Source organism: Meriones unguiculatus, chromosome 14 (assembly GCF_030254825.1).
Source record: "Meriones unguiculatus strain TT.TT164.6M chromosome 14, Bangor_MerUng_6.1, whole genome shotgun sequence".
NCBI lineage: Eukaryota > Metazoa > Chordata > Mammalia > Rodentia > Muridae > Meriones > Meriones unguiculatus.
In genome coordinates, this window is record NC_083361.1 from 56,158,229 (window position 1) to 56,181,898 (window position 23,670).

Here is a 23,670-nt window from a genome sequence, read left to right on the forward strand (position 1 = left end):
AAACGCTCCCATATACTCTTTACCACTTTCCTTCATATACATGGCCTTTTTCCATCAATTGTTATTGCATGTTTACACGTGTATATATGTGTGTATGTATGCACATATATATTTTAAACTATACCCTGTTGAGTATTTGTATGTTTTCAGGGTTGACTGTTCAGCCCTGGGCCATCAATTGGTGTGCTCTTCGGTGAGGAGGGCGACAGCTCCTGCTCCCAGCTTGGCTCAGTTGCTTGTAGTTCTTCGAGTAGGATTGAGGCTTCATGGGCTTGTCCCCATCTAGTTTGGCATGTTTGTTGGTGTCTTCCTCAATAAGCTGTTTTGTTGTACTTGCAGCTTGTATAGTGATTACCACAATTAGGCTGACTCACATACTCATCTGACAAAATTACCATTGTTTACCTGATGAGGACATAAGACCTACTCCCCAAGCAGATGTCAAGGATCTAGGACATTTTTTTTTCTATTGTCACCACATTAGTCATAAGAGCTTGAGAACTTGGAACTGACGTTTTTGCTTTGGTCATGACAGCTTGAGAACTTGGAACTGACATTTTGCTTTGGTCATGACAGCTTGAGAACTTGGAACTGACATTTTGCTTTGGTCATGACAGCTTGAGAACTTGGAACTGACATTTTGCTTCTACAACAACGTTTGATTACTGTGGGTTTGTTAGGGGCCCCTTTGTTTTGTTTTGGGTTTTTTTTTTTTTTTTTTTTTTTTTTTTTTTTGGTTGGTTTGCTTCCCTGTTGGGGACAGAATTTTTACTCTGCAATCTGGACTGAGTATGAACTCCTGGTCCTCCTAACTTAGCTTCCTGAGTTTTGCTAGTACAGATTTGTGCTGCCATACCTGACTGACTTTTTATAGTTTTTATATTAATAATAATGTTTAAAATGTCAAAGTATGAATTACCTAGCTTTCTTCCTTCTTAAAGATTGTTTAATGTAGTTTGAGTTTCTTGCATTTCAATATGAATTTAAGTACAAAATAGTCAATTTCTGCACAGAAAAAAGACCATTAATATTTTGATAGGAATTGTTTCAAATCTAATGATCAGTGTGAGGACACTGTTAAGCCTCTACTCCATGAATGTAGAGTGTTTCTCCATATATTCATGCTCTCTTTAATTTCCTTAATTCTCAGTACATGTCTTGTATTAGTTACTTTCAGATAGCAACAACTAAATACCAGACAGAAACAACTTAAATGACAAAAAGGGATAGTGGGGCAATGGTGGCACACACCTTTAATCTCAGCACTTGGGGAGGCAGAGGCAGGTGGATCTCTGTGAGTTCAAAGCCAGCCTGGTCTATGAGTTCCAGGACAGCCAAGTCTACATGGAGAAACCCTGGCTCAAAAACCAAACAAGCAAACAAACAAACAAAACCAAAAAAAAGACAAAAGAGTTCTGTTTGCCAGGCTCATAGTTTCAGTCCATTGCAGCAGAGGAAGGAGAAACATGAATGGAATTGTCACATGGCAGCAGACAGGAGGCAGAGAAAACAGGCTGGAATCTAGAGTGGTTAGAGCCTTAAAGCCCCACCCCTTGGTGGCCTACTTCCAGCACCCAGGTCCCGCCTTCTGAAAGCTCCACAGTCTTCAAAACAGCTCCATCATCTGAGGACCTAGCATTCAAATTTGAACCCATGGGAGTCATTTCAGCTTCAAACCATGATATTCTTATGCTCGTTTGTACTTATTTTGTTACATTTATTCATAAGGTGGTTTTTGTTTTGTTTTTGTTTGTTTTTCTATTGTTAGTTGGCAGGTTTCCCTCATTTCATTTTCAGGCCTTATATTGTTAACACATATAAATATAATTTTGAAGCCAGGCATGATGTGGCATACAAGGGCTCAGGAACCTGAAGCAAGGCTCAGGCCCCAGTGAGAGAGACCCTATCTCAAACAACACTTGGGAGGCAGATATGAAAATCAATACAAGTTCAAGCCCAGCCTGGCCGACAGAATTTTGTTCCAGGCTGGCCAGCGCTGTGTAGTGAGGTGTTGTCTTAAACAAACAAATAATGGGAGAGAGAAGGAATGTTTCTTATTTCTGTTGTATCCTTTGAACCTACTAAAGGTGTTTAGCAGGGCCATAAGAGTTTCATTACTCATTGTCTCTGGATTCTCTAGGATTCTACTACATACAGGATCATGCCATAATAAAGTTCTGTTTCTTCCTTTTCAGTCCTCATGCCTTTAAGTTTCTTGCCTGCTTACTCTGATTGGAACACAATCTTGAATGCAAGTGTTGAGAGGAAACATCCTTTTTTTGTTAGTTTGTTTCCTGTCGTCAGAGGAAAGCATTCAGACAGTCACCATTAGCTTGTCAGATGGGATGGTAGATGCCTGTGTTCTCAGTACTGCGGAGATACAGGTGGGAGGATTGAGGCCACACTGGGCTGCATAATAAGACTCTGGACCAGGGCGGGCCAGAGAGACAGACTGACCCAGATGGTAATGTGCTTTCCATGCAAGCAGGAAGACCTGAATTTGGATCCCCAGCACCCATGTCCGGGCATGGTAGTTCTCTGCATAATCCCAGGGCTGGGGATCCTTCAAGCTCACTGGTCAACTGGTCTAGCCAATCAAGTTTGAAGTCAAGGAGAGATTCTGTCTCAAAAAATAAGGCGGAGAATTATTCAGGAAGACACCAAACAAACACATGCACACACACACACACACACACACACACACACACACACAGATTTTTAAAAAGAAAAGGAAAAAAAAAACCAACTTTCTTCCCTGAACCTGTCAAGATGAGGTGGTTTTCTTTTTAGTTACTGTGGTGCAGAGCTCTTATATTAACTCAACTTTCCATTTTTTTAATAAGTCCTCGTGGTCACAGCATGCAGAATTTTATTTGTATTGCCACATCTGAGCTTCAATATACACTTACAGAAAGGTAATGATTTGCTGTGTCTCTGTCTGAATTCATATAGTGCCTTTCAAAATGCTCCCTTCTGTGCCTGCTTTCCACAGTTTGTAAGGCGGTTTGCTTTTTGTTTGTTTGTTTTTATAATGGCTTGGTAAAATCCCTCACTGGTGCCACCCTAACCCTGAAACTTAAGTTTACGTAAATATTTTAAATTGTTATTCAGACTTAAACACATCCTCTGTTTCATTTTTACTTAGCCTCAGCGCTCTATTCCTGTGTTGTTTCCCAATGCCCTATCTTTATCTGGGCCAGGTTATTTAGCTAATACACTCTCTCACCATCATGATGGTTATTTCCTAAGAGTCATTGCCCTGAGGGTGTGTGCACTCTTCCCTTAGGACCCCTACACCTTCCCACAAGTCAGTACCAACAAGTGACCAGCGGAACAGCGGGAACCTCCAGATCTTGCATAGGAGAAGAACCACGCACAGGACCAGATCCCCTGATCTGCCACCTCTTAAGTGTTTTAAACATCACCCCAGTCTTCCACTGCAGATCTCTTCTCCTCACTGTGATCCAAGGCCTATCATGTGCTTCAGCACTCTACTAGGCAGGTCTGGAAGGAGGAGTAGAATCTATTGATTAGGTAAGCCTGACTGACAGTTGTGAGTCAGGTCGAGAGAGGCCTGTGAGGCTGGCAGGGAGAAGGTGGTGTGTGGGGGCCTGGGCTGATTTCTAATGAAATTTTAAGCCCCAGCTATGGCTGTTACAAAGAAAAGGAAAGCAGCTGATGAGAAGCGTGTAGCTCAAAGTAAGTGAACCGAAGAAGAGGTCTTTAAACTAACCCTGTCCCTCCATGGCACAGCCACACACTGAAGATGTGTATTTAAAGCAAGGTCACGATTCAAATCCTTCCCAAAGTCAGACAGGTTTCGTGACTCCTTTTATTCAGAAACACGCATTTCCTTTGGCAGTTAAACATCCCTGAGATTAGAATACATACTACAGTTAATGGCAAGTTGAAAATGGTGTGTGAAATAGCTGTTCCTATAGCCAACCATGCCTTAGATGACATTGGGGAATGAGCGGTATGGGTCAGGAAAATTACATCCCTCTGTGTTTGCTCCATTTGTCTCACTTTGAGAGCGACAAAAGCAAAAATCTACTCTTACACAAGAAGAAAAACAACAGCACAGGAACAACAATGAATGGTGACTACTCTGACGTGCCCAGGAGCCAGGAGGGAGTTGTGGTCACTGGAAAACTCTAGGACAATTACCTCTCTACCCTAGATGCCTGAGGCCTAATGTTGATAGATGTTCTTAGTTTTCAAAGAAGACAGAAACCCCAGAAATCTAATCTTTATGTGAAATTCCCGTTTGCTTCAATTAGCTTACAAAATAACAGGTTTCTCACATCATTTGGTTGATTCTCCCCTTCACTCCCATCCCCTTCCCACCCCAGTTACTCAGCTCCTACTGTCTTATCACATGAGTTCCATTACCCTCCCACCTCTCTCCCTCAAAGCTTTCCCTCCCCCCCCACCCCCCCACCTGGGCTTTGTTCGCTTCCTTCTAGATACAGATATTTAAAAGTTCAAACCTAGGATCCACAAATGAGGGAGGACACGCAATGTTTGTCTTTCTCAGCCTGGGTTACCCCGGTTTATATAATATTTTCCACTTCCATCCATTTTTCTGCAAGTTTCATAATTTGAGTTTTGTTAGTGGATGAATAAAATCTCCCTGTGTACCTTACTACATGTTTATTGTCCACTCATCTTCTGAGAGTAATCTGTGCTGATTCCATTTATAATCCTTGCTGTTTTGAACGGAGCAGCAGTGAGCATGGATGATCACATATCTGCAGTAGGATGTCAAGTCCTTTGGATCTACCTGCCGAGGAGTAGTGATGCTGAATCATTTAGTAGTTCTGTTTTTAAGTTGTTTGAGAATCTTCTAATCTTAAAATAACAGCTCAATTTTAACGAAAATATTTTAGTAAAATTATTCATGCTGGATCCAACCTAGGAACACTCTGTAAATGTATTTGTATATGTATGTGTATATGTGTATATGTATTTGTTTTATGGATACAGTTATTAAAAGGCAGCATGAAGCCTGGTGTGGTATCCCAGCACTTGGGAGGCAGAATCGGTGGATTTTCATGAGTTCAAAGCCAGCCTGTTTTACAAAGTGAGACCAGGACGGCCAGGACTATTACACAGAGACGCCCTGTCTCAAAAAACCAAAACCAAACCAAAACAAACAACAACAAAAAAGGGCAGCAAGAAGCAAATTACTTTTATAATTTTATCATAAAAACAGAAAAGAGAAACATAGTTCAAAGTTTACCATTAGATTCATAGGTTCAAAATAACACATATTGCGGGATATATTGTTTAGATCATGTTAAACGTTCTTTTTATGCCTCTTTCCCAATGAAAAATAAGAAAACGTGTTTAAATCTGTTGACAGTTTTTCCTTTCCTGCTCACAAAAACTGATGATCGGTTTTAAGATGCAGACTGTGGTTCTCAAAGCAGCAGTGTAGACTGTGGTCAGTGCAAGTCAATATGATACAGAAATTCAAGACATTACTACACGATTGTCCTGCTTCTGGCCCTGTGGGATTATTTGAGCATTTTAGCTTCACTCAGCGTCATTTTTTCCATGAATAAAATAGGAACCGAATAATAAAATAGGAATAGTGTTACCTGCCTACTGAAACTCAGAAAATAGTACTAAGAGCCATTTGAGATAAAGACGAAAAGCATAAAGCTTTACAACATTGTCAGTTTTAGTGTTGCCTGAATCCTGTAGGTGGTTGGGGCAGTGCACAGCTATGAATCTCGGCATCCAAGTGCCAGTCTAGACCATAACATCTATTAAAACGGCCATCTCATTAGCCAGCATGGGTTGGATAGATGAGGAAGCATAAGGCAAGAAGATACTTTTTAAATGCCAGCCAACATCTTGGGATGATAAAGAGTACTGTCTCAGTCTAGTGGAACTGTGGCACAGTTGGACAGTACGTTTTCAGGGGCTCCCAGGAATGAGAAAGCCAGTGGAATTGCACAACAGCCTCAGCTTTCTCACAGTAGGACCTTGTGCACTTCCTCCATATCTGTTTGATACTTCCACTCTATAGTGCTCTCATGGGAAAGAAAAGGCCCCTTTGTCTTAGTAAACATCTTTTCTGATATGTTGGGACAATGCTGTGCACTGTGTAAAGGTTGTCTTTGTATAATTCAAATGATGGTTTCTGTACCAGATCTGAGTACAGGCTGGACTTTGGTATTGTTATTTCATAAGCATCAAAACACACTTCCCTTTTCTTCTGATTGGTTTAATAAAGAGCCGATGGAGAGGATGGGTGGGACATCCCAGCAGAGCTGGAACTCTGGGGAAGAATTGAGAGGTGCAGGATTCACCAGCCAGACACTGAGAAAAGAACGTGCTGGGACAGAGAGACTGGGATGTGGACTAGAATAACTGGGTTAGTTAAGTTCTAAGAGCTAGTTGGGAAAAAGCCTAAGTTAAGGCTTATATAAATAATATAAGTCTCTGTATCATTATTTCATCTGCTGGTGGTCCGAAGAAAATGCCGTTATACTGATGCATATGAATCTACTTTGATTATTTCTAAGGATTTTTAAAAATTGAATTATGTGTATAGGCATGTACACATGAGATGCTTTTTAAGGACAGAGGACATAGGATCCCCTGGAGCTGGAGTAAGAGGATGTTGAGAGCACCAAATGCAGGTTCTAGGAACTGACTTCAAGTCCTCCACAATAGCACTGTGAATCCTTCACGGTCATGCCGTCTCTCCAGCCCCCAGATCTTGGTTTTAGAATATCAAGGAATCAACACACTTTCTCCAGCCCATTTCAGTTGACTTCTAGCCGGTCTTGAGTTTGGAAGTAAGTATGAAAACCGTATGCCCTTAGTAAAAGGAGGGCTCCATCCTCAGTACCAGAACATAAAATCACCCGGAAGTAGTGATACATTTCTAACATTTTAAGAAATGTAAAATTCTTTCACAATCTCAAAGTTAGTTCAACTGAACATAAGTTGATCATCTTCTTAAACTGGCCTCTCCATTTTATCCTACTGCTTCTATTTGTAGCCTCATTGTGTTTTTCTTTTTTGGGATGGAGGTGTTAAGGGCAAGTTAATAAATAAGCCAGGCTTTGTTGTAGTGCAAAAGCAGCCATAGACATTATGAACATTTAACATGGCCATTTTCCAATAAAACTGTGTTATATACCAGCCATGGGCTTTGGCCCAGAGCAATTGGATACCAACCTTAGAGTCCCCAAATGAAATTGTTGGGGTCTGTCTTCACTGTCTTCCTTTAAGTTAGGTATCTAAGCAGCTCTCAGGTTACCAGTATTCCACTCAGTAACACACACACACACACACACACACACACACACACCTTGCTTCTGTTACTCTGACTTCCCTTCCCACTACCACCAGGTAACTAACCTCATTCTGCCCTCCACCTTGGCATAGCTGTTTTGAGATCTACTCATACAGCACAGCCAGTCCTTTTTCATTGTTGTAGTATTTTTCTGTACAGCTAAACTAGGATTTTCTAACTGAGCTGTTTTCTTATTGTTGTTGTTGTCATCTTGACACAAGCTGAGATCACCTAGGAAGAGGGAACATCATTTGAGAAAATGCCCCCACATCAGATTGGTCTGTTGGCAAGTCTGTAGGATATTTTCTTAATGATGAATGTGGGATGACCAAATGAGTGTGGGTGGTGCCACCTATGAGAAAGTGGTTCTGGGCTGTGTAAGAAAGCGGTCTAACGAAGTGATGGAGAGCAAACTAGCAAGCAGCACTCCTCGTGGTCTCTGCTTCAGTTCCCGTCTCTAGGCACCTGTTTGAGTTCCTGCCTGGACTCTCCTCAGTGATGGACTGTGAGGTAGAAGTGTGAGCTATTTGGTCATGGTGTTTATTATAGCAACAGAACAAACTAATACAGGGTCTCATGGAGCAGATGGTAGCCTTGAGCTAACATTGTAGCAGAAGACGACTGTGGCCTCCTCATCCCCTGTCCTCCCCCTCCCATGTGCTGGGCTTACCGGCACGTGCCTCCGCACTTGGCTTCTTTTATTCTGAGCACATAGTGTTTCTTTTCTTCTGATTACCTTTAAGATTTTTCTTTTTCATGGTTTTGGTTATGATGTGCCTCCATGTATTTTCTTTGTTTTTCTGTGTTTAGTGCTCATTGGGTATCCCTGCTTTGCACTTTTCTCAGTTTGGAAAAAGTTCAATCACGAATTGTACACAACCCCTCCCATCTGCTTGACTTTTTAAAGACCTAAATTGCATACATATGGAGCAAGTTGCTTTTGCCTCGCAGCTCAATCACTGACTTTTTCTTTCCAATGGTTTCTGTTGTTGTGTCTGCAAGTCCACTCTTCTTTTCTTCTACAGTGTCTACTGTGTCATCCATGTAGAATCCTATGTAGAAGAGTTTCCTCTCACATATTACGTATCTCCAAGTTCAATTGGAATATTTTGAAAAAAATTCATGGAATGCAACTATAATAACTGTTTGGTGTCTTTTTCTGTTAATTCAACATCTATACTAATTTGGGGTCAGTTTTAGTTAAATGCTCTCATCATGAGCCTTTGTTTCCTGAATCATTATTTGTCAGGTAGATCTAAGCACTGTTCAGTCTGGGATTAATTATTCACTATTACTGAGGAAAAAACACCTAACTGAGTACTTTGCCCAATACCTTATTTTCTTGTTTAATTTCTGGGAACAGACAGTGCCAGAATGGTACTTGGCACATTCTTCTTTATGTTGTAGAAGGCTCCTTCTTGCTCACTGAGTGACATCTCTCCCATATCTGAGGGGCTCCTCTGCTAGTCTCAGCCCTCTCCCTGTCAGCATTCTCCTCCTCAGTAAACTGACTCCCAGCCTCTCAGTTCTCTTCCAACCCAGAGTCCACCAGTAACTCCTTGGTTCCTTCCCCCTTGCCCTTTGTCCTGGAAACAACTCTAAATGAAGGCAAGTGAGGTCTTGATTTATTTGCTTTTTCAATCTCTCAGAAATCAGTGTCTTATTCCAGGATCCTGTCTTTTAAACTTTTTTTTTTTTAACGTCTGTCTTCTCTTATGTGTGCCTGAGAATTTCGTAGTTGTTGTGTTCTATTTTGTTTCATTTTGTTTTGTTTTTGTTGTTGTTATTTTAGGCAGTAGGATAAATTACCCTATTTTATCCAGATTGAAAGATTAGCAGCAGTCACTTACTGTCTGCTTTCAGGTCAGTTGGAGTTCAGTGGATTCAATCTGTACTCATCTCAGTATAGTTTCATTGGGAATTGTTTGGCCTCATGTAATTTCTGTTGAGATATTTGTGCTTGGTTTAGCTAGTGCAGGAAATAAACCCGAAACTTTAAAAAGAACTCAGCACCAGCCACATGCCCTTTTGAGATAAAATGTTTTTAATATTAAAGAAGTCATAGGCATAATGTTGGCATTGTCATAGGTGTTAACCTAGAGTTCTGAAGAAAAGAATGTGAATTTTTTAAGTGACTCTGAAAATGCTCATTTAACACCTTTCCTTTTCATTTGACAATTAGAGGACAATGTGTATGAGAATATGCAAGAATCACAGGAAATCCAAATGTCCAACCATCTTGACGAAGTCATTGCTGCTGTCAGTGTCACTTCTAAAAAGAAGATCCCAAACAAGCTACTTCAGACAGCACTGTTTCAGCCCCCTCGAGAGAAACTTCGCCTGTGCGAAGAGAGAGCCAAGTCCTACTCCAGCAGCCATGAGGTAAGGAGCTTTAAAGTCATACACCTGCTCCCTGAGAACTGAGCTATCACCCCAAGCGCAAGAAGCAAAATAGATGAAACTAAATTTCCAACCTCAGGTGTGAGATGCAAGAGTCCTTAAGAGAGAACCTACCTTCTAGTATGACTTGTGGACCTTCCTACTAAACCCAGTGGTTGTCATGCCAACAGAAGATGCTTATTGAGTATGGTAGTTAGCCTTCATTGTCAAAACGTGACTGGATTCAGAATTATCAGGAGACTGGGGGACCATACCTGAGTATGTCTGTGAGGACGTTTCCAGAGAGGGGTGACTGAAGGTTAAAGACCACCCTGCCTGGGCACCTACGGTACATCCCCACTAGGTTCAGGCTCTGCTGAAATGAAGGAAGAGAAAGCAAGGACCTTCTCGAGGACCAGCACTTCTCTTTGCTCCCTGGCTGTTGTAATGCCCCACTCCACCACACTCTCTTTGTCATGATGGACTAAGCCCTCAGAAACCCTGAGCTAAGGCAAACTCCTTCTTTAAGTTCTTTCTGTTGGGTATTTTGGTCACAGTGACAAAGAGATTGGTTTTTAGCACATGCCAGATGACAGTGGGTTACAGCACACACCGCAGGAAACCTCTGCTTGCGTATAGCTCTTCATCCTGATGCTTTTACCTGTCTCACTCTGTGCATCTTCCTTTCTATCCCCTTCACAAATATTGCTCAGTCACTCATTCGTTCTCATGTGCCAGGCCCTATTTATCCTTTTCATTTTTTGCAAATCTCCACTGTATGCCTGATGTTTTCTAGTGTTGTGAAATGCCAGAGGCACATAGAGGAAGGCCACAACCTCTGTCCTAGGGGGACTTTGGCTTGGATTGAGATGCCAGAAGGACAGTCAAATAATGACAGTGGCTATGATAAGTGCTGTAGCAGGGCCACTCAATATCCATACAAATCAGGAAAGTGGGGAGGACGCAAAAAAGCTCAGTCCCTGGGATGGGAGGTGACCAAGCTGCACTAGAGGCAGCGCTTAGAAGTTGTACAGGCGAGGAAGAGGACAGAAGCCTCCGGGACAAAAGTGGTAGGTGGATAAGTGCCAAAGACCTGAGGGAGCACAGTCTCTCTGCGGATCCGTAAGGAACGCTGGAGCAAAGGTGACCCAGTGAGAAGAGAGCTGCTCCGTGCACGGAAGCTGGACCCTGAGATACACTCGCTGTACACAGCTGGTTTTGACACTCTCTTAAAGGCACTGGAGGGGCTTCTTAGGACCATCAGCGGGAAGAGGCCACGAACAAATCTGAATTAGAAGAATGCTCACTCCCATGGCTATTCATTGGCTGGATGAGAAATGAATAAAAGTAGAATGGGTTAGGCTAAGGGGATATTTGTAGCAGTCTTGGAAGGGTAGTATGAAGAACTGAACTAGGTAAGGCGGAGGCAACAGAGATGCTGGAGACTGAAGGAAATGTAGAGATGTAAATTGGTGGAACTAACTTAGGGAAGGAGCATAGGAGATAGAGGTTTGAGTGTGTGGACTCAGATTTAGACTCCATCTGCCTGGGTACCTGGAGGCATACCTTTGCCTTTCCTGAGTGCAGTGAATGAACTTGTGCTCTTTTATTGTGTACCTGATCTTTATTCTGTGCCTATTATGTGTCAGTGTTGGTGTTGAGTAAGTTCTGGGCCAGCACCTCAACTAAGGCTTCACAAGATAATTAAGATATCATGTACATAGGCCTTTAGCATGTGTAAAGCATGAACTACCTGCCCTCCTGTGTCTGGAATGGTCCAAAGCATTTCTTGGGTCTGTAGTTGCAGTTAGGATACCTAAGATGTGACAGGGAGCCCGATGGGGCTAAGGGGTGACTGCTTGTAAATAAGCCAGAGTTGTTGACTGGGATGTGTGTTAGTGGGCAAATAGAGGGGGTCTATCTGGGGCTGGGAGGGCACTGGAAGAGTGTGGCCAGTGAGCTGAGGACTAAGGCAGGAGAGAAACCAGCAGAAGGAACGAAGGCCTAGGGAGAAGAGACAGCACGTGGAAATCTTCAGGGTAGGCTTGAGTGTGCCATGTCTGTAGGGAAGGGAGGGAGCCATGGCTCACATGACACGTGGTTAGAGAAGCGATCAGTTCAGTGAGGAGCAACAAGACCACAACGTTTTATTGAGGTCCGCCTGGTATAACTTGCTTTGAAAAATATCCATTTATATGTAATTTTTAATTTTAAAATGAGTTCAGACTTACAGAAAAATTATGGCTCAACATTAGTTAGCATTTGTTCTATTAGTTTATTCATTTGCTTATTGTGCCACTGAGGCACATTCCAGTTACTCACTTATATCTTTTGTTTCATTCTGTCTCACTCCTTTTTTCCCTTACTATCATTATTTTTCTCAGATATCTGAGAACAGGTTATAGATATTATATATTATATATAAACATTATATATGTAATATAATTATATATTACATATAAAATATAATTTCTTTTCCTTAAGAATAAGAATATTCTCTCACATAACCATAGCACAGTGATTGAAATTATGAAACTAATATTTGTTTGTTAAAAACAAAACAAAACAAAACAAAAAACAGATCCATGGATAGATGAGTCCACACTGAGTCTAGATACAGCATCTCTTCAGTCTTCTTCAGTCTGCTGCAAGCTCCTGGTCATCTTTGTCTTTCCTGCTCCTGATGCCCCCACAGACATGCCCATAGGCCAAACTCCTGGTGATCCTGTCTTCTTTCAGGTCAGCAATTAGCGCTAACCATCAGCAGCGCTGGCACCGGCCCCTCCCACATGGTCTCCACATGGAGCTACCTCAGCTTGCTTACAGCCTAGTGCTTGGTGCCGTGTTTGTGTGCAAGGGCTGCCATAACTAAATTCTCCTCGCTGGGGAACTTAAATAGCAGGCTGTTTCCTTGCAGTTAGAAGTCCAAGACTGCCTTTATTCTGGGGCCTCTTGCCTTGGCTTGCTGATGGCTGTGCACTTGTGTCCTGACATGGTCATTGTGCACTTGGAGGCCTGGGTCTCTCTTCCTCTTCTGGGAGTCATAGAGAACTGAGGCTTGTCCTAGGAGCCTCATTTTATCTTAAGATTTTCGGGATTTATTATTATTATTATTATTATTATTATTATTATTATTTGTGTGTATGTCCCTGGAAAGCAGAAAAGGGCATTGGGTTTCCTGGGGCTGGAGTTACTGGCGGTTGTGAGCCACTTAACCTAAGTTGTCTGTAAGTCACATACTTCAGGATGCACTGTTAACCTTTGAGCCATCTCCCTAGTCCCAAGGACCTCATTTTAACTTAATTCTCCTAAAAGGCCTTATCTGCAAATACAGCTGCACTCTGGTTTGCAGAAAATTAGTACTTAAGAACTTTGAGGGAAGCCAGACATGGTGGCACACACCTTTAATCCCAGCACTCAGGAGACAGAGGCAAGCGGATCTTTGTAAGTTTGAGGCCAGCCTGGTCTACGGTGTGAGTTCCAAGACAGTCAAGGCTATACAGAGAAACCCTGTCTTGAAAAAAGTCTGTTCAGGTTCTAAGAGTGACACCAGGAAGAAAGTGGAAGCTACTAACTCCTGAAACTGTGAGGCTGGACTCTGGCATTGCCTAGTTTGCTCCATGATTGTTTGGCCAGGCAGTCATGAAGCACAGGTTCAAAGAGAAGGAGAGACAGGCCCCATCTCCATCTTGTATGAAACAAGTTTTAGAGCTTTGTTTGAAGATGCCTAGGCTTGCCTTGAGTGTGTCGTTGCCCTTGTGGACATGGCACTGGGAACTATGGCTTCCTCTTTATCCTGACCCTGACAGCAAACATGCTCCTCACTACTTAAGACCAGCCTGGGCTAAATAACCAGGTTAAAGGCCAGCTTGGGATAGGTAATGAATCGCAGTCTTCAGAGAAGAAACAAAAGATTCTTTCTCCTCTGGCTTCCTGCCTGTCAGGCTTACTGACCTCATCCTTTCTGCTAATGTCATAGAAGACATGTGTTGCTTCTTGATTTCTGTGGCAAAAGTGACCTAAATGGAAGAGAGATTTTTGGGTCACAGCTTGAGGGTGCAATAACATCCTGGCAACAGGAAACTGGACCGGTTGATGATGCTGCATCCCGTCAGGAAGAAAAGAGAGAGATGAGAAACGAATGCTGGCACTCCTCTTGCCTTATCCTTTTTGTTCAGTCTAGAATCCCAGCCCACAGCACGGTGCTGCCCACATTTCAGAGTGAATCTTCACACCTAAGTGAAACTTCTCAGGAAATGCCCTCGGTAAGACATGCCCAGAGGTGTGTCTCACAGGTGATTCTAGATCCTGCCAAAGAGACAATATTAATCATCCCAGCTGCAAAGGAGGTTCAAGTTGAGAACTAAAGTGTGTTATTTGACAACCACCACCACTTTCCAACTGAAGGTTAGCTGGAAAAGTTAGGAGGTGACCAAATGTCTGTTCTAACCTGCCTATTTTTTTCTTTATCCCCCCACGTTTTCCACCATTAAATTGTCTTTACTCGTCAATGAATTGTTTATTTCATCCAACCCGATGAGTACTGTACCACCCCGAAAGGTCATTGTCTGATTGTCCGACACATCCCAGTTGCTTAGCACGTAGTAACCACTCAGTAAATACTCACTGGGTGGCTTTATGTACAGGCAGGCCTCGTGAGTCTTCGGTCCTAAGCTGCCTGCCTGGTAAACCCGTTTTGTTTCTCTGACAGTACAAACAGGCCATCCAGGAGCTTGTGCGCTGTGTGGCCCTAACCAGAATTTGCTACGGTGACTCGCATTGCAAACTGGCAGAGGCATATGTTAATCTGTCTCAAGGCTACCTCCAGATGAAAGGTGAGCTTCTCCGGCCGGGAGCATGAGCTCATCAGCTGATGGGTTTCTGTGCTCCCTCTCCCCGAACTGATTCACACCAGAGGGATCAGGTTTTCAAGGCTCTCCTTCCCAAGTACTAAGAAGTGAATTCCTTTTAGGAAGAGTCAGAATGGTATATAATATATAGTTGTCAACAGGAAGAAAGGAAGATTGTGATGTGGGGTTTGGATGCTCTTTGTAGAGTTCTTACAGGATAATCTGCTGGATCAAAAGGTGGCAGGAAAGAAGCCAAGACATGGAATGGAGGCTTAGAGTGGATCCATTAAGAGAGAGAGAGTCATGCTTGAGTGCAACTAGCTAAAAAAAATGAAAGGCTAACCCAAGCTGGCTCTAGCTAGTAGAACTTAAAAATCCAAGGTGAAATTTGCTTTAGACAGTCATAGCTGGTGTTCCAACTGTGTGGCCAGGATTCCGCCTTTCTCTTTTCATATCACTTGGGTCTGTTTGTATTGGCATTAACTCCATTCTTATCCAGGCTTCGCCCATAAGACCACCAGCAACTTGAGGTTTCCTTGCTAAGAATGACCAAGAGAAAAAAGAATGTCCCACCTACCAGATCATGCCAGGATTTTCTAGGCATTGCATTTAGACCACATTGGAGTATGTACGGAAGTGAAGGCATAGGTCAATAGGTGAGACCTGGCTTTTGGTTCTCCTGTGTACTGGGGAAGATACTGGTGTTGGCCCATGTAGGATGTGCAGGTGGTGATGGATGCAGGAAGGTACAGAAAGCTGATACTCATGAGGTGCTGTTTCCCACTTGCTGACTCACAAGCTGTGCCACAGCACCCCTCTACACTCAGGTTATCAGCTGAAGAGCAATGCTAGCCTGTTGGTGTCACAAAACTCCCAGGGTCCAGTGAGTGCTATTACAACCAGAATGCACCAAAAGACCAGACCATTCCTACCTGTTAGTCAAAGGCCATCAGAGCCTGAGGCAGTGGTGATAGGGGAAGAGGGAATCCGAGATCATCTAGATTCAGAGAAAGTGAATCTGAGTTGAAACTACTTGCAACAAAATCACATTGCTAGTACATTGCTGATCTGAGGCTCTGACCTAGCGATCACAGGTCCGTACCAGTGTCCTGCCATCCAGGGTTTCAAATCCTGCCTTCCTTCTGTAGCCTACCATCTTCTTCGTGGATCTTCCTCTCTCAAGTTAAAATCACAACAGTATTTACTATCCAGAAGGCCTCACTGAGGGCCAGCCATCATGCTAATTGCCATGCAAAACCTATTCAGACTTCAGGTCTACCTGTGGAAGAGAGTACTCTTACTACTACTTTTCACAGTCAAGGGCAGTTTCTTAGTGAGTAATGGAGCAGAGGATTCATGCTGGGCACTCTCATTTCAGAGCCCATGCTCTTGAAACTGAAGCTGTGCTGTCTCTAGTAGATTAAGTTCAAGTTAAAAGGGAAGGGGCTGTAACTAGAAACCTAGTTCATCACTGTCGGTGGGTCCTACAGACAATTAACACTAATAAATTCTCAACACCCTGGTTAAGACTGTGCCTTTAAAATATAAGACACACAGAATTCTAAAAGAGTTCCTACACAAAGAACATAGGCTTGCTTCTCTCCATTAGAAAGTATATTGTTTCTGTTTCATAGACACAGGAATGGAACTAACCTCATATTGTGATAGCCATTGAAGGGAACTGAGATATGATTAAATATAATTCAGAACATAGGGCTGGAGATGTGGGAATATGAGTGGAAGAGGGTGTCATCGTGGGGGCGGAGGGTGGGAGTGTGTGAGGAGGGTACAAAATATAGACTTCCTAGCTGGTGTTCCTCAGTGCCACCCCTCCCACAGATTAATCAACCCCTAGAAGAACGCTGGAACACATAGAGAAAAGCATCCCCAGTAATAACAATTATTAACTCTGTCTCCTGTTAGGCTACCGCTGTACAGGAAGAAGAGATTACACCACAGTAGCCCGTCACCCCTCAGGGCTGAGTTGACATGGGCATTTATAGAGACTGTATTTGTGTTGCGCTGAGAGAACGCTAACATTATGATTCTAAATAGGTGCACAGAAGATCCCGAATTTTTAGTATTTCATTTAGATTGCTGTCACTCAGCCAGGACTACAATTCCTCAGCATCTTACTTCCTACCCAGAATGCTGTAGTCCGTGCATTCCATTTGTGTTTTGATAATTATTTGTATTTTACCTCGGATGCTGGTGATGTTTTGGAGCTGTTCGGTTCCAACTCGTTCTGCTTATTTTATTTTTAAAAAGGCGGTTTGGGGAAATGTTTTTCATCTTGACTACTTGATAGAAAACATTTTTTTTAGTTGTTGTATCCAGGGTACTGCTTCCTTCTTCCAAGATCTGTGTCTGTGTGCTCCTGGACAACATGTGGTGCCCTTGCCCGGCTTCCCGGCCATGCAGACTCCTGTTCCTGCCCAGCTGCAATTAAAGAGAAACTCACACTTCTTTTTCTCTCTCCATAGGGTTGTCACTACAAGCAAAGCAACATGCAGAAAAAGCCAAGGAAATCTTGGCCAATGCCATTGAGAGTCCCTATCACAACAATGCGGATGTCTTCAGGTGTTCCATAGAGCTTTTCTATACCCTAGGGAGAGCTTTCCTTGCCCTTCAAAAGTATCCTTTTGCCTCTAATCTTCACAAACAGAAAGCACTGGTGCTGCAATTCATATAGCTAATTCTCAGAGCCAAGCAGAGAGTTGCTAGGTGATTCAGGGGTAATAGGAATTATTATATGAGAAAAGAAAGTCCAGGATATAGGGTCCTGGAATCTAGAAACAGACAGGGCTTTTCCTGAACATATTTCAGATTTAAAGAAGCCTCGGAGAACTTGATAAAAGCAGAGAAACTTGCCAAGGAGATGCTGCAATGTGGAAAAATCATAAAGGAAGAGTGGATAGAAATCCAAGCTCGGCTCAAGTTGTCATTTGCACAGTAAGTCTCCAGTTTACAACTTGGGTGCACAGTGACTGGAGGCTCTTTGACTGTGTCCTTGGCTTCTCCCAAGGTCATTGCACAGCAACCAAGAGCAACACTGTCATATCAGAGCAGCCCAATCAAACCTCAGTGACACTTGTCCCTTGATGTGGGGTACACTCGTAGCTCCAACCCCCACCCCGCCATATGGTCACAGAGACTCTCACATCATTCCCCTGACTTGCTTTTTGCCTGCTCCGCCCATCTCCACTGCTCCTTCATCCTTCTCCCTCCCTTCTCTCCCCCTTCCACAGCGTCGTTGCCGTTCATCCAAGGGAGTTTCCCTGATAGAGCAGGAGAGTTGTTCTGAGGTTCTGCCCCTGGGATGGGACTCCTGGTTCACAGGATAGCAGCATTCTACATGTCCACTCAGCGCTGACCCATTGCTATGCACAGTGCTCTGCCTCTTGCAGGACAAATGGCAGTCCTATCTTATTTGTGGCCCCAACAGTATTTGGCACTGTGGCTCTTTCTAACTTGCTGTCCTGAAGTATGTAACATGACACCCAGTTACCTTTAAGTTTCATTTGCTTTCCTTATTGAATTAAGGAAATTCATACATACAATCTGCATACTTGTGAAACATTCAGAAGTCTCCTTCAACACACAGCCTGTTAGGTTCTATCTTACTTTCCTTTTGGAGGTCTCTGTCCTTTTCATACTAATAATTGAGATTTTCCTTATATGTTATAAGTGTGGATTATGTTTTATATATTTTCTTATATCTATCACCCTTTATTTTGTCTATGGTATTCTTCATAACATAGAAATTCATTTTACCAGAGTCAAATTCATTCATTTTTTTCCTTATGATTTATACTTTGGGATTTTGTTTAGAAAATATTTCCTACTCATACTTCAAAGTGTCTCCATAATTTCTCTCTACCTCTTATGTTTTAAGACTTAAAAAAAAAGTATGTATATGTGTTTGTGCACATGAGTGTAGTGCCTGAGGAGGCCAGAAGGGGGTGTCAGATCCATGGTCCTAGAGTTAAGGTGGTTGTCATTTATTTGATGTGGGTGCTGGGAATGAAGCTGGGGTCCTCTGCAGGAGCAGTAACTGCCACTAAGCTGCAAAGCACCTCTCCAGCATGAAGTTTTCACTCAGTGCACTGTTAGTATTTCACATCTTAGTTTAGAAACTTCACTTTGCTCCAGAGCTTATTCACATGAGGGGTTTTGGTCCACGCATGTATGTGAGTTTCTGAGCTTTTCCAGCATTGACTGATTTTCCAGCTGTGGCATCATGAGTGGAAATACATCTGCCCAAGTGCCTGTGAGACTGATGTGTTTTCTTTTGTGAGCTGCACCACCCTCAGCCCTTACGAATGTTCCCAATGGCACAGAAGAAACTGTGCTCTTCATTCTGTGTGTTATACAGATTATATTCAGTTTACTAACTTCAGATATTCAGATGTACATTGTAATTTTGGGGCAGGGGTTCAAAACAGCTTTGAGTGTCCCAGGACTCCCTCTGTAGACCATGCTGTCCTTGAACTCAGAGATCCACCTGCCTCTGCCTCCCAGAGTACTGGGAGTAAAGGTGTGCGCCATCACGTCAGACACATCTTAAGTTTTTGTCAAGTTGGTAGATTAGTGTTTAAATGAACGCATTTAGACCCCCAGGTATAATCTCTGTCTGTCTACATTGTGTGGTTTGCCATTGTGATGTATGTCCTGAGGTTGTTTTGCTGAAGGGGGAAAGAGTCAGCCACAGCATTTTCCCTTAATCTTCCATTCTTGTAATCATGGTATTTCTCTCTCTCTCTCTCTCTCTCTCTCTCTCTCTCTCTCTCTCTCTTCTGTCCTAGTTTTGTTTGTGTTGTTGTGATGAAGTACCCTGACCAAAAGCAACAAGGAGGCTTACTTGGCTTACAATTCATTTCAGGTTACAGTCAGTCCATTAGTGCGGAAGTCAAGGCAGAAACTCAAAACATCACATCCATAGTCAAACACAGAGAGATGGCGATGTACCAGATGCCCAGAACACACCAAAAAGTGTTCAGTTTCATCAGTCATCGTGGAAATGGGATCCTAAATAGTACAATGATGTCACAGTCCCACTAAAAGACCTAAACCTTTTGAAAAGATTGTTAGTGCCAAGTGTTGGCAATGATGTGGTGCTCAAAGATGCCCTCTCCCACAGAGCTGCTTGGACCAGTTTGATAGAACTCTTTAGAAAACCATTTGGCATCATCTCCTAAATCTGAACATTTTCACATTTGTTGACCCAACAGTACCACTGTAATATACACTCAGCATAAATCTTTGCATGTTTATTCACCAAAACATACATCCAAGTATGCTCCTAGTCTCCTTGCCCAAATCTCAAAAGAAGGCTAACAAAATCTATGGTCTGTTCACATAAAAAGGCAATTATCAAGCTTCTTGTTAGATAACATCATGTCTGACTCTCAAAAACACAGTATTCGGTAAAAGAAACCAGACCCCAAATATTCAAACTGTCTGGTCCCATTCACAGGACTGGAGAGGGACAACCATTTGTTGGTTAGCTGGAGGGCTAACCCACACAGAATCTTCCTGCTAGAAGGAGGTGCTTTCCTCTTCCTCTGTGCAGGAGGCATACATATCCGAGGCCCGAGATCTAATAGTGGTTGCATCTGTTGAAACCTGACCCATGTGTCAGTTCTTAATGTTGAGCCCTGTTGCTACAAAACACTCAAGTAGCCTCTGCCAGAATCTGGTACCATCTTAAGAGTGCTTGCCAAATCGCAATACCAAACCTTGACAGCAGGTGGCGAGCTTTGCCCACATCTGTGTCAAATAACCTCAAGAATTTAAAGTTCCAGTTAAAACTGTGGAGATAGCTTTGGGTATTAAAGAGTTGTTTTCAATGTTGCCACATCCTTCTGTTCTGATTCTCCTCTCTGACATTTTCCATAGAACTGGAAGGCTTAAAATGTGTGGTTTTCATTTAATCTCTTTGCTTTGTGTTCTCATGGAAATATGAATATTTTGTCCAAGCGGACTTGCTTTATAAAGAAAAAAGTCTTTGGCTTTGGACGTGTCTGTAGTTAAACTTGAACTGTGTGGCGTTTTCTTTCATGAGTCTTGGGAATGGAAGGCCAGGGGAAGGTCTCAGGCAGCCTTTGGATTTCTGCCCCTCTTAAAAGGACATCTCTTAGTGTGTCCTCTCCTCCTGCTTCTCCTTTTATGGTGCCTACTAGATGGGCCCGTCACAGAGAGTTAGGGCTGCAAAGTGACTCATGCTCAGGCTTCCACCGTGCAGGAGGCCTGGAGCGTCTTCCCTCCATGCCCATCCCCTCCTCTGTTACAGTACTACCGAATTCAGTTAATGACTTACCAACTTGTCAAACTGTTCCTGAGCTGTTTGCATTGCAAAGTCACCAGCAAAAATGGGAAAACTTTCTGTCAGTGCTCATCATCTGTGTTCTGTTCTGGAAACTTGCACATAGATCCCAGAGGTGGCTAGATATCTTTATATACACAGGTGCGCACGCATGCGCGAGTGCGCGCGCGCGCGCACACACACACACGCACACACACACACGTGCGCGCATGGCAGGGGGGAGAAAGAGAGCACTGGCCCAGATGTTTTAAATAACAAGGCACTGGTGATGATATACTGACGTTCTGTTGTTGCTCCCAAGCATGTGCTCTTGTCCCCGACTTTCTCTGTGACCATATGACATCATGTTTGGAGTCTTCTCCAGCTTGCCTCATGAGTACCCCGCCTCACCCTGCTGTGCCCCAGAATGAGCAAACACTTTTTTTTACCCCCGAGCATACAGAGGACCACCTGCCAAGTGTTTGTATGCAGTGTGGCATGATGGGATGAAAGCTGTGGACTGTGAGTCGGTGCCCTGGCTTTAAGTGAGGGTTCATTCAGACCACCCCACAGGGAGAGTGTGGGCAAACCCCCTGCTTCCTACTTCACTCTCCTCCCAAGCCAGTATACAAAGTACAGGCCCTCAGAGCACATGCTGTGAGGACTAAATGGGCACTAGATTAAAGCATCTAAGCACATGGTAGTCCTTCAAAATGGGAAGAACAGGAAAAAGGCGAGAACAGAGGAAGAAGGAAGATAAAAGACAGGGGAGTAAAAGCCACATTAGCTGCCAATTACTGATCACCTTCTGTTCCAGGCTCATGAATACATTGTTCATCTCACCCTCAGTCCTTACTACAAGGTCGATACTCTTATATTCCTATTTGCAAATAAAGAAAAGCAGCATGGGGAAATAAGTAGCTGGACAGAGCCTGCTCTCTCTGTTCTCTCTCTCTCTCTCTCTCTCTCTCTCTCTCTCTCTCTCTCGCCTCACTATGTAGCTCTGGCTGTCCTGGAACTTACTACATAGACCGGTCTGGCCAGGAACTCACAGAGATCCACCTCCCCCCTCCACCTCAATGGAGCAATCCCAATCTCAGTCATCAGGATATTCAGCAATCCAGCTAACCAGCAACAGCAAGCAGCAGCAGCAGCTTTCCTCCTCCTCTGACTGTCTCCTCCCTCTTGAAGCCTCTTCTCTCTCTCTCTCTCTCTCTCTCTCTCCTCCCTTTCTCTCTCTGTCTCTCTCTCTCCCTCTCTCAGAGCATCCCTCAAAGTGTTCTTGATGTGTTCTCCTTTTCTTCTCAGTGCTCTGGTATTTATACCCTCTCCAAGTCCTCAGAATTAAACTATCTGCGGCTGGCAAATACCATGTCCCTCTTCCAGCCAAGCCGCATGAGGCAATTATCAGCTGTGGACAAACTAAAAGCAGCCCCATATCCCACACTTAGAATTAAAACCAAAACGTATCACAACAGATCTCCACTACACTAAAGTGGGTGTGTTTTCCATTTGCCTTTTCTTTTATGTGAATGCTGCCCTCTCCCGGAGTGTCAGAAGGCTCTGTGTGTTGGATCAGCATGATGTGTTAAGTGGCAAGGCCTTGTAAGAGCAGGCACCATTGACTTTGCAGGGTGACAAAATGCTTCTTCCTGTTACACACTGTCCAACAGAGTGTTGTCCTTGTTTCTTTAATAAATTATTTGAAGCACATGTGACCAAGCCCACAAAATAGGAAAAAAAAAATCATATAAATGGAAACCTGTAAGGCATTTTCCTCATGCAGTTTTCTTCTCTTCATTATAGGCACTTATCGTGTTAAGCTGAACATTTTTTTCATTCCTTTTCTGTATGTGTATAGCTGAATACACACACGCGCATGTGCACACACACACACACACATGTCTTTTTCTATTCCAGACTCTGCATTTAATTTCATTCCGTAGCTTGCTTTTTTCCCCCTGGTAGCATGCCCCATATATTTTTGAGATGTATCCCCATCAGTTGTTTTAATCTCTTTATTTTGGGTGATTTTCCTTTGCTTTTTGCTTGACTTAGACCTGTGCTTGTGAGAATAGACATGTGACTTGTTTCCAGCTTCTCTACGATGAGCACAATTTACATGATCATCATGTGTGCCATCATGCCTGGATTAGCCACTTCTTTCTACGGGGCCGTTTGCATTTAAAATCGTTCTGCAGACATTCTTCATGTCTCTGGCACCATCTTTTGCTCATGTCAGACATTCTTCGTGCATACTCTGCAGCTGGGCCTTTCCACCCTCTGTGCTGTCCTGGAGCCCACGAGCTATACTTGGTACTGTTTTATGATTACTATTTGTGTGAGTGGCCAGGAGTCAAACCCAGGGCCTTGTGAATGCCGGACAAGTGCTACCACTGAGCAGCACCCTGAGAGATAGAGTTTTGGTTTTACTGTGACCAGTTCACCTGCCTTTTCTAGTCTAACTTTTGTCTCACAGAAGAAGCACCTCCCTCCCCAGAGGTGCAAGGTTACAGTCCCTGTGTTTTCTCTCACAGATCAAAATCATGCTCTGTAAATTTAGGCTTACGATTCATGTGGCTCTTTTGTGTGCATGGTTTCAGGGCTCTTGTTTCACATAGTTTTAAATGATGTTCTCCCATCTTTTCTTACTTTTGATGATGAATATGTGTCATTCTCACAATAACGTTCCGATTTTTTGTTCCGTTGGATTTGTAAAATCTTCTGGCTCACTTACACACTACTTTCAGTCACTTTGGACTGATCTCTTCAGTCCTGCTGTCTTTCTGCTTGTGATGAGAAGGGATCGGGAGCTGAGCGCA

General features: G+C 43.2%; 1 protein-coding gene across 7 annotated transcripts in view; it reads left to right on the plus strand.

The window, feature by feature from the left end:
• Positions 1-23,670, plus strand: part of Ttc23 (tetratricopeptide repeat domain 23) — an 87,023-nt gene that overhangs the window by 6,760 nt on the left and 56,593 nt on the right. For 5 of the 7 annotated variants that reach the window (XM_021634669.2, XM_021634667.2, XM_021634663.2 and 2 more), the window contains 4 exons: positions 9,498-9,697; positions 14,406-14,529; positions 17,028-17,178; positions 17,371-17,496. In XM_021634669.2, the coding sequence (XP_021490344.1) occupies positions 9,518-9,697; positions 14,406-14,529; positions 17,028-17,178; positions 17,371-17,496 (581 nt within the window). In that variant the 5' untranslated portion in view covers positions 9,498-9,517. Of the gene's footprint in view, positions 1-3,546; positions 3,700-9,497; positions 9,698-14,405; positions 14,530-17,027; positions 17,179-17,370; positions 17,497-23,670 lie in introns of those variants that run through there. The other 2 variants (XM_060367316.1, XM_060367317.1) reach the window with 2 other exon arrangements.